The 12201-nt window shown below is 35.0% G+C and overlaps 1 protein-coding gene across 1 annotated transcript; it reads right to left on the reverse strand.

Annotated features, from left to right (window-relative positions):
- Positions 1-419: 419 nt before the first annotated feature.
- Positions 420-9901, reverse strand: LOC126376475 (uncharacterized). Its single transcript, XM_050023869.1, has 2 exons — positions 9873-9901; positions 420-4794 (listed from the first exon to the last, which is right to left on the reverse strand). The coding sequence occupies exon 2, from the start codon at positions 4772-4774 to the stop codon at positions 1343-1345; it is 3432 nt and encodes a 1143-aa protein (XP_049879826.1). The 5' UTR covers positions 4775-4794; positions 9873-9901; the 3' UTR covers positions 420-1342.
- Positions 9902-12201: the final 2300 nt, after the last annotated feature.

Below are 12201 nucleotides of genomic sequence, written 5' to 3' on the forward strand. Positions count from 1 at the left end.
AGAGGCAGATGCGGCGAGTGCTGGTGTGAACGCTGGGGTGGGTAGGTTCGGTTGAAGGCTGATGCTGGTGGGCTGATAGAGGGGGGCGCAGTGCGGGTGCTGTTGTGGATGCTAATGCTGGGAGGCTGGTTTTGCCGACATCAGATTTTATATTCTAACATTGCTTTCAACAAATTATAATTTCCTAATTAGGTTACTTTTGAAAGCTATATCGTGAAAGGAAACCTCGATAGAAAATGACTTAAGATGGCGGCCAGGGGTAATACCTACCATTGATGTACACCTATTTATGTAACTATATATTGCAAAGAAAATATAATTAATATGTCAGGTAGATACTTTGGTTTACCTCATAGTTACTTACAGTCAAAATATGAAGCCATTCACTTAGGTACGCTCACAAAATAAAAATTCGCAAAAAAATACTGTTGTATTATTTAGGTACTTACTATTTTTTTAAGAACTTAACTTTTATTTTAACTTATAAGTAGGTACAATGGTGTTATGGTACCAATTTGTGGCGGACACAAACTTCACCTTATTTTAGGTTCACAGCTCTCAAGTTAGTTCCATCGTTCTTTTACTATGAGTGCAAGAAAGAGATAGAACTGGTTTCAGTCCTGCCAAAATAAATTAAGATGGTGGTTGCCCAAATCGGTACCATTATAAAAACTGTTAGACAACATTACAATTAAATTAATAATTCTGTCAGGTACGCATTTTAAATACATAAATAATTACCTGTATCTATTGTTAAAGATAACATTTGAGCTTTATACAGGAAAATGTTAGCTAGTAATTTTACACAATAAAATAACAATAACAGTAGATATTCTCATAGAATATATAAGTCAATTACTTACTTCTAATTCAGAATAAATCAGATGGAGTTTTGATATAACAGATAAAACACATAGCTTGAGCTATTGGCGCCACCTGCTATTATTAAGATGTATATTTTAAAGAAAAAACCTTAAAATAAAATCAGAATGCTGGTAGTTGTATTGTATTTTAGTTTGCACCCGTTAGATAACAAAAAAGATTTTATTTTTTACATAGATCACCTTATTTTTGGTTAGGTCTTCAATCAATATCATTATAGTAACCGCAAAAATATCTTGGAATATTTTTTCTTTTGCAAATATTCAGTTAGAACTTATGTATGTCGCCAAATTATTTAGGTTCCAATAGGATATTCGCCAAAAGGCAATATTTATGTGTTAACAGATTACCGTTGTTCAATGTAGACATTGACCACCGGTATTCGAAGATCCTATTGAAACTGTTTCCATGTTTTGGTGCAATGTGTAAAGAATAGTAGTCATTAGATCATGGGCATGATTTACGTACCTAAAATTGCCTCACTTACATCATCATCGTCGTCATCAATTTCCACAAGTACTGTATCTATGCCACTTTCAGGCTCGAACGCCAATTGGATAACCTCAGATTGCTGGGTCAAAGTGTCGGTTAGCGGAGTAGAGTTCTCGTGTCCTTCATAACACTTGTTACTTTTGGATGGCAATTCAGCACTGCCCCATATGTGGCCTATTTTCGGAAAAATAACTGCAGTATCAGCATCCGGTTGTGTGGACTGTTGTATTTTACGCTTGTAAGTTTTAAGTCCCTTGGGCTTTGTTGGTGAGTTAATTTTGGGATCATTATCGGTTTGTTTCTTACGCCATTTTTTTACGAACCGCGGCTGAATAACTGGCTCTTTATATTTCTTGAAAAGTTGTGGCTGTATATTGATAGGATCATTAGTACACAGCGGATCATCGTTCTGTTGGAAAGCTAATGGCATTACTGTGGGCATTGTCGGTGACTCGTTTATTGGTGATCTATCGGTGGTCACAGACCCGAAAAGTTTGGAGGGAGAAACAATTTTGATTTTTTTTAGAGCAGGTTCATGTTCATTTTCACTTGTATCAATTTCAAGTAATCCTTTTTTGACTTTCCTCTTATGCACATCAGGAGGTTTATACCAAATTCCTTTAGATGTCGAGGGCACGTCACTTTCGTCCAGAGCTTCGTCAGGTTGTTGTAAAGTGAAAACGTCACTTATTACCGGAACGGTAATTTCAGGCGTGAACACAGAACCATTAAATAACGAAATAAACGATTTATAATTTATATTCATGAAATTATAAAAAGTATCTTTGAAATTGTTTGTATTATGTTGCGTATTAGTCGAAATATCTATTCTTTCATCAATGATATCGGTAGTATCATTATTGCTATCGACGATGTTGAATTTTGGTTTAGTTTTCTGAATATGTTGTAAGTTCACCTTTTTTGAGACAGTACTAATAAGGGGTGGTACAGGTATTTGCGTATTTTTTGGGTTTACCTTATTTAAGACAGTACCAGAAACGGTTGGTATAGTTATTTGCGTATTTTTTGGGTTTACCTTATTTAAGACAGTACCAGAAACGGTTGGTGTAGTTATTTGTGTATTTTGTGAGTTCACCTTTTTTGAGACAGTACTAATAAGGGGTGGTATAGGTATTTTGGTATTTTTTGGGTTCACCTTATTTAAGACAGTACCAGGACCGGTTGCTGTAGTTATTTGCGTATTTTGTGGGTTTACATTATTTAAGACAGTACTAGGAACGGGTGGTGTAATTATTTGCGTATTTTGTGGGTTCACATTATTTAAGACAGTACCAGGAACCAGACCAAGTTCATCAACTTGTTTTTGGGCATGAGATAAAATATTAACAAGTACCTTAACTTCTGCGGTATTCAATTCATGAACTGGGGTGGTTAGCTCTGCCGAAACTTGACCTTTTTCATTAATTGTTAGACGAACATCTTTAAATCTATCTAAAATTGTAGTGATCATTGAATCCACAGTTGAATCCATGGGGCTTGTGTTCGTTGCTTCAGGAACAATATTTATGGGTTTTGTGGGAGGCGGCATGGTACTATTTACAGGTAAACTAGTACCGGAGTTTAATTGAACTGGCGGCGAACTTGTCCTCGACACAAACGGATGTCCGGGTTGGATAAAAGGTACCTGTAATGTGGGAACCATAGTAATGCACGGGTTCACGCCATATGGGCCAACACCGTCTGCTATTGATTGAATATTCATAGTTGCCTCAGGTATATTATTATTTATTTGGTATTTGGGATCCTGATTTTCATAACTTTGTCTTTTCATAACAGATGAACCTTTTAAAGTGTCATTTTCTTTAAATTTTTCGAAAGAGTTGATGGTATTTGACAAAGTTATAGGAACTAATTTGTGGAGTTTTTTTGGACGAAATTTACAACAGCATGTGCAGTTACCAAATTGACACAAATGTGGTGGTTTCATAAAACATTGCATGTTTGGGAGGTACTTCAAACAATTACGCAAAAAATTCTCCCGTGCAGACCAGCAACATACGTTTTGAGATTTAAGTGAGCACGTTGGCGTTTTATCTTTCAAAATATGGTCAATATTGTCCTTAGATTCCTTTCTGTACGTTAATATTTCGTTGTCATTTGTAATTTTGATTAGTTCTACATCCGTGTTGTCGGTTAACTTCATTTGAATAGGAGAAGTCAAGACTTTGGGGTTCGTAGTGTATTCTAGTTGAGGTTGCTGCGGGACTCTGGTATACTGTAAAGCCTTGCTAATCAAAGTATCACTAAAAACTGGGGACGTCCCCGTTCTATATAGATCTTGGAGCCAATCTTCGCTGTAACCATATTTTCCACATGAAACTCGATTCTTCATTTGGTAAAATAATTGTGACGTCTCATTTTCAAACTCCTTTATTTCCATATCATCTGCATTCATCGGACCATCCGGAGAACTCGGCAAATCGACGTTTGTGCCACCGCTTGAAGAACTTTTATTATATTCACCCGAACAACAGCAATTACATTTTCCCGGTTGACAACCATGAGTTTTATAAATAAACTGAATTATTCCACGTTCCCTTACACTCGCGATTTGATTTTGGCGTGAATACCAACAACAAGCATTCATTTCCCATACAGGTATTTTGGAAGCTTGTGGAATTTGTGAAATGTCAATTATTTTTGGCAGACTATAATATTTTGTCAGTACACCTTTACTTATGTAGTACATTTCAGTTTCATTGGAAACATGGTCCTTGATTACCAAACAGTATACTTTAAGGTTTTGAATTTTTGTCGCAAATGCTCTTGAATTTACTATTTGAAGTTTTTGCTCTTTTTGAGAGACTTTAGCAGGTGGCTCTATATCACAATGGTAATTTGTGTCTAAATTGATTTCAAATGGAAATCTTTCAAGAACAATATTTAGTGGATTACAAATATTTAACAAAGTCTCATTTTTTTCTACAAAATCATTAGACGTTTGACAATCAAATACGTTTGCTGTCTCGGTTACACTTTCTTCATAATTATATACAACTTGATTTTGCGCAATATTATTAATTTGTTCTAATGTTTGTATAAGGTATGTTGGATGTCTTTTACTTACTGGGTTCACTACATTGCCCAGTTGCCCCTTAAGTTTTGGCTTGCTTTCTAATATAATATGACTTGTGATATCTTTAATAGATAACTTTGGTTCTTTATTTATTTGTTCAAAAATCTTCATGTCATCCAGTCTAGTGGTGTATACTATTGGTACCCTCGGATAGTAAGTTTTGCTACAGCTGTATTCTTCAGTCTGCACCTCCGTATCGCTGGTTAAACCCGTATCTTCTGTGTAATCTTCATTCACCGATATGGTTATTTCCTTTTTGATAGGAACTTCATAAGTCTTTAAGTTATCTTCGGGGAATCCCATATCTTTTGATATACTGGGTTCTGTGGACAAAACAAATTATTTTAGTGACGTTGGTGTTTCGTTTATTCACAACTAAATGATTAAAATGACTCAAGGCAACCAGAGACGAGTAGAACACATTTATCATTGTCATCATCATCATTATTTAAGTTAATAATTTTATTTAATGTAATTGTATCCGTGATGGATGTATTGTGTCTTATTGGTTCGTATTTTGTTTATTAATTTTAATTTGACATATTATTATTTTTCATTATAATATGGCAATTATGACTGGCTCTCGTTTTGGACTAATTATTTGTAAGCCGTATGACTTTTTTAAATACATAAATTTAACTGCTGTAGACGTAGGCACCTACTTCTAATACCGATACCGACTGATAACGAGACTGATGCGGCATAGAGCTAACCTGTCATAATAGTTACTATCATTTGCATGAATGTTCTCTACAAGACTGCACTTTTTACTGTGCTCTACAAGACGTTTCTTTTATGTGCAGATATTGTAAAGTGACTTTTACAGATGTCTAACTTTACTCGATTTTTAAAGTTCCGTAGTCAAATGTAAAAATTCGGAACTCTTATTCGTCATTTCTGTCTGTCCGTTCTTATGACACAGCCACTTTTTCCGAAACTGTAAGAACTATCTATTGTTGAAACATGTTAAGTAGATGTATTCTGTGAACCGTATTAAAATTTTCACACAAAAATAGAAAATGAAAACAAAATCGGGGTTCCCCATACATAGAACTGAAACATAAATTGTTCATTCATCATTTTCGAAGTTCTTAAGGGTATTTCATACGAAAACTACCAATAATGACAGAAATTCCATGTATCTGGTTCATAAATAGTAAAATAATTGATTTTTCATAGTAAAAAAAATACAGTAAATAACACAGCAATAATAGTTTTTTTTTATAGTATAAAATGCAACTTTGACCGACTACATCTCGAGAGGGATGCGATTTATAGCTTAGCTGTCATATTAACTATTGTTCGTATGAATGCCCTCTATAAGACTGCAGCAGTTTGGATCGTGCGCAGCGATAAAAAAAGACACCAAAAATTTCCAATGCCATTCTTCTTTCTATTGTTGAGCAAAAATACGCCTCGCAAAGAAAAACAGGAATGCCATTTATAATTAAAATTATCGGTATGTCACAGTATAATATTTACGGCCAAGTCTCCTTCCTTACTTAAAATATCTATACTTAATTTAAGTATTATAATTAATAATAATAATGGTAGTATATTACTGTTGGGGCGGAAGGCAAGAGGGAAACCACCACGCCCTATTTTAACCTAAAAAAGTAGCTAAGAAAATACTACACCGACAAGAGCGTCGCTCTTAAATTAATGATGATGATGGTGGTTTTCATACCTGTACACACCATCTAATTATTATATGTATATTTTGAGTTACACCTACCATTTTCTTATCCTCCGAAAAGGAAAGAGACGGATGATTGACAGCTGTTAATTTAAAGATGAATTAATGGATTCATTCGTTTCTTTCTTGAGTTATTTTATTACGTAACAATATAATTATTGTAGTAAGTAATAATAATTGGTCCCTCATTCCTAAATTGCATAATAACGAACTTTTCTTATCATATGAAATATGTATATTATTATGATTTGAATTAAAAAACCTGATTCGAATTTATCATCAATCGGTACGTACAACCACAAAACGACGTGTCCACCGCAGACCCGTGTCGCTGTATCTACATGACCTTTTAACCTCAACCGCCCCTCTGACGACTGTAAGTATATTATATGCCAAGAGGATATAGACCACGTGATAAAAACCTATGTCGTCGTCGTTACATCTACCATCAGTACGTATAAAAAACTTAAGAGTTAAAAATAATAAAGAGTTATTAAACATAAAAACACAATAAAATAAAATGTAAAAAAAATATGTTTTTATAAAATGCTATTTTGAATATTTTTTTCGAATGAATAAAAAAAAATAAACGGTGCGCAATCCCGCCGCAAACGCTTAGTGAAAGTGGCACAACGAACGGTACCGACCCTACTATTTACTCACTAGTCGCATGAATCTCACTCGAAAACATTATGCTAAGTTGATAAATAGACAGACAGATTTCTTTATGTGAGTTAATACTATTTGAAATAAGTCTACTAGTGTTAAATAATAATAAGAATGAGAAAATAAAATCGATCGAAATAAAAATAAAATAAGAAAATAGAATGATGAAATAAATTCGATTCGATCGGCCGAATTCTAATATGAATGTCACATCACTGGATTTTAGACGTTTGTCCGGCCAAGTAGTTAATGCCATCTGCGGCAAATCTACAATAAGTCACGTCAAAAATAAAAAGGATTTTAGACTTTAACAGATCAAATACCGAGCAATTAAACTATTGTAAAACTTTATCTATTTTGAAATAGGACCTAGGTACCTATAATCAGTAATTGTTCTGAACTAGAAGTTCTGTTTGATAGTAGTAGGTACCTTTGTAATAACACAACCTCATTTTGTGCTTGAATGTACATTTAAACATTAATGTTTTCCTGGTAATTATCTATTATAATATTTAACTATTATTTAATTATACACAGCAAAGACAAATAGGTACATTGTACGAAACTAATCAGAGAGCGAGATCTTTACGAGTTTTTAGCGTAAGAGCTTTGTGACGTCATAGTCAGAGTACCTACAAGATGGTCACTTTTATCCTTGGATTTGATTAGTTATTTTTTGCCTAGCTAAATGTAATATCTAAAAAAGCAAATAATTTAAAGAAACTACTTAGTTCAATGTGTTTTATAGTTAGGTAGGTACTTAGGTTGATTATGTGAAGTCAGGAAGGTAATTCTTAAATCTATATTTTTAACTGACTTCACAAAAGGAGGTTATTTTCTTAAATATTATTAATAGGTATGAACAAAGAGAGATGAATTTCAATGCAGACTGGACGCTTTAAACTTCACAGAATGCAATTAAAGCATCAGTAACAATAACAATGATAACATTGACATCGCGCCGCGTTCTAGAAGCGAGCGTGATGAAACAATGAATAACCGACGGAACAACAGAGGGGCGCGCGGGCAGGTGGTGTGACTGGTGTGAGTGTGATTCGAGTCGCGAGGGGAGCGGGAGGGGTAGGCAAGTCGACAAGTCGCGCAAGGCGCGGCGGGAGCGGAGGGGTAAGCGCGCGGCTCCCTCCCCGCACCGTGCTGTCCCGCCATACCCCCCCGCTCCTGCCCCGCAGATGTACTTTCACGATGGCGCGCCTCACCGTCGCCCACCAATCACAAGCGAGTTAAAGCTAAAGGCTCCTACACACTGTTACTTTATAGAATAGTATCGCGCGCGCATAATGCTATTGATTGATTTTATTAGTTAGTGGTCGATATTATTGAGTCAATTAGTTATGTTTAACTGTAAAGGTGACAGTAAACAGTATATGACCAAGTGCAGTAAATAATAAGGTCGTTTTCTCTTTGAAATACTAAATGAAACTCAAACTTATACTTATGTGTACCAGAGATGTTGCGGACATTCGCATCGGCATTTGCATTAAAAATTAATTAAGTCATCACCAATACTCGCAGATTTTTACGACCACTTATCCAAGTCAACATTTGTTTTAATTGCGCAGGATTAATTTATAAACCCCAGAGAAACAGCCTTTCTGATTCTGGAGATATAACTCTTTACCAAATGTACCGTATTTTTTTTTATTCTTTTCTTCATTGCGAGTCGATGGCGATCGATACTAAATTTTTGCTGACCAATAATTGGCCACGCTTACGGCATTGATTTTTTTTTATTTAAACTAAATACTTTATTTACTTACTAAATATGTCTTTATATTAATAAAAAACATTATATTCTCAGTATTGGTATCAGTAATTTGATAAAACTACCACGCTGTATTATTTTTTAAATGTTATTTAATATTCTCATAACACTTGTTTGGTTAGACCGGACGGTAGATAAAAAATAAGTAATAAAAAAACATAACATTTATAACATTTTATATTTTTCTTTAAGAAACTTATAATAATTTTAACTTTTGAAAAATCATCAATAGTTAAAATTATTATAAGTAGTAAAAAGCGTCCGAACTTTTTATTATAGGGATTGGCATAATGAATTTTATAAAAATATAAGTTTATAATTGACGCTCTAAAAGGTAAGAAACAAGAAAATAGATATATTTCTCTGAAATTCTTCCGAATAGTAATGTTTAGATGATTGCCGTAAACAAAAAAAAAATAAACTCGCAAGTAACGGCTAGTAATATATGCATATTTGAAATGTGCAAATTAAGCCCTTTCATTTGAGTAACAAAAGAAACGTTTGTTCTGACTTTATGTCCTCTAGAGGGCGCCACATTAAATTTACCGTAACGTCAAATAACCTATAACCACCGGATAATCAAGACGCTTCTCGTGACACCTCATTTGTAAAATTCTGACAGGTGGTTTAGAAGTTAGGTTAGTATGTGCATACACACATACATACATACATAGCGGTCAAACACATAACCCTCCTTTTTACTTTGCCGCTATCGGGTAAAAAACGGCGACGTACGATGGTACCCACCTATATCGACAGAGGGTAGGTACCTAAATTAACAAAAAAATACTTGAAGACCATATCCTAAAGTTGTAACCTTTCGGTGTGATATATGAGTGAGAGTCAAAAAGTTCGTCAAAAAATACGTCAGATCGGTTTTCCAAATTCCGCTATATGGCGCCACTGGCATAAAAGTTCAAAGCTCTTCGCGTGCTATTTTTCCAAGATATTATACCTATTAGATATCAAAACTCTACGAAATGCCCTTTTGCAACCTGAAATACAATTCCTAATGCTTTCTAATAAGCTAAAATACATAATACAAAATTGTGACGGAACTAACTATAAAATTATACAACATAAGTAGGTACCTACCTAGATTACAAAACAAATAAATACAAGATATAATTGTCAAAAAAGTAATTTAAAAATAATATAAATCGCTTACGAAACGCGCTTCGGTGTGAACGAGCCTTAAACGTTCGAAATCATAGTGACTGCTCTGAAAATATAATTATTAAACAAATTAAATGTACCTTGTGTATGCGAAGTAGTTGCTTCTTGACTCCCACATTCATTATTTGTAGTTTATCCCCGTACATTCTTGCCGCTTTCAAAAAACTATTTGCCCCAGGCGACCAACCATGTCTTTCGAAGAATATTTTAATGGCTGCACTCGTCCTTTTGGAACACTGTACATAACAGATAGCCATTTGAAGATACTGTTCATCGGTGTATTTTGTCATGATTGAAACTATCTAACTTATTTATTAAACTGAATGACACAACGGTAACCAAGTCGGTTACGAACTGAGGTGCGGGGTACGTGCGACGCGGGCCGCTGGCCTACCCAGTCATGCGGGGGTGAGGGGGGCAGTGAAGCATTTTCCGTCTCGCTTTCACGGTATTTTGTCTCTCTTTCTCATTCAGCCTTGTTTGACGTATTTGAATCCCGCCCCGCGCCGCTGGCCATGCTTATTTATCTTCTATTCTCTTTGCCGCTGCTTTACATTTAAGTTACAAAAAGATCGTTTGTTTTTATTGTTTATTAAAAATATTATTTCGTTTATTAAAATGTTAAAAATTTTTTAAAGCGTTTTCGTACTGCTCATAATTCTCATTCGATCCGATAACGGGATCCGAGTCCGTCGAAATTGACGGATTAAATCGGATGTAGTGCGAAAACACCATGACTTTGTTAAAAAGTAACATTTTTTTTAACTTGTTTATTCCAAAAAAAAATAAAAAATATTTAAAACCATAAAAAATATTTTTAGTTACCGTTAATTACCTATAAGCCCCGCTAAGCCCCGGCTTAGCATATTAGGTAAGTATGCCTAATTTTTGGTGATGGATGATGTAAATGTGTATGAAACGCTAATATAACATAAATTAAGTTCACGACTGTATCCCAATGGGGGTAGTCAGAGGTACATCCATCGCAAGATGAACAACGTACCCACCCTCACCTCACTGAGTTAAGAATAATGAAAAGGAAGAAAGCACTTTCTACAGTAGTACAAACTATTCAACTTAATTTAAAAATAAAAATGCCAAAGTTTGCTAAATGTTCGATAAGCGGGCGGCATGAAATCATAGAGCAATACGGGGCGGCGCGGGCGGTGGGGCGGCGCCGCGGCGGGTCTCGGGCAGCGGAAGTCCGCGCGCAAAGCGTGGTATTAAAAAAGTATTCTTTTTAGGTTATGGCAATGGCCCCGATTCCTGCAGACACTCCTAATTTTATTTTAAGTTATACCCGTCATTTTCTTGTCCGCCGAAATGGAAAGGGACAGATGCTTGATAATTGTTAATTTTAAAATGAATGAAAAAATAGTCCTGGCGAATAAAATAGGCATCTCGCTGATATGCAACCCGTTTGACGTGTGCTATCAACTTAATTCTGTCGGGTTATTAGCCAATATATTTTGGGAGGGCTTTTTAAATATCTGCCTAAAATTGACGTGTGGTTCATAAACTTTATGCCCGTCCCTGTCCTTTTCGGCGGATAAGAAAATGACAGGTATAACTTAAAACAAAGTTAGATAGTGTGTACTGGATGATTCCAGTACACCAATGAGTTGCTTAATTTATCTCTTATACAATCACAACTGCCAGTGTTGAAGTGATCGGAGAATAAACTAAAAAAAAAAAACAAATCAAATCAAATCAAGTATACTTTATTGCACAGAACTAAAGTTCAACAATCAGACATAACACATGAATATAATACAATTAGGGCGGCCTTATTGCTCTAGAGCAATTTCTTCCAGGCAACCACCAGCAGTAAACTGAAAAGAACCTTGAAATTATTGCAATACATATTTCTAGCAGCAGATTCTGGCAGTACAAAATTTTAGTCTGACAGCTCAGGACAGCTCTAAAAATATTTCCGTGCGAGATATAAAGCTAGTTTTAGAACTGTCAAATTAAACTAAAATTAAGTTGAGGTCTGCAGGAATCAGCACCGCTAGATAGACAGAAAGATAAAAAAAATATTTCGGGTTATGGCGTTTCAATGACCGCTAACGGCTTCATGCTGCCTATTGACGCTGAGAGGGGCATCCTGCATACAAAAGACATCAACGAGTTGATTGTAATTGTCCATAATAATATATTTTTTTTGTACCATAACTTTAAAACCACTAAGCCCATTTTGATGAAACTTATACATTTCCGTAAATTGGACGACAAATACGAGGTTTAGTTAGGTACACTGTCCGAGATTAATTCAGTACCTACCTAACACTGTTAATAAATATAAAGTACTGACTTGACTATGACATACAAGCATAAATTCACGTTCGTAATCACCAATGGGGTGGGTAGAGCCACAAGTAATCTTAATCAGAAAAAATGATTTGGTTT

This window comes from Pectinophora gossypiella, chromosome 21, assembly GCF_024362695.1.
Source record: "Pectinophora gossypiella chromosome 21, ilPecGoss1.1, whole genome shotgun sequence".
In the NCBI taxonomy this organism is placed as follows: Eukaryota; Metazoa; Arthropoda; class Insecta; order Lepidoptera; family Gelechiidae; genus Pectinophora; species Pectinophora gossypiella.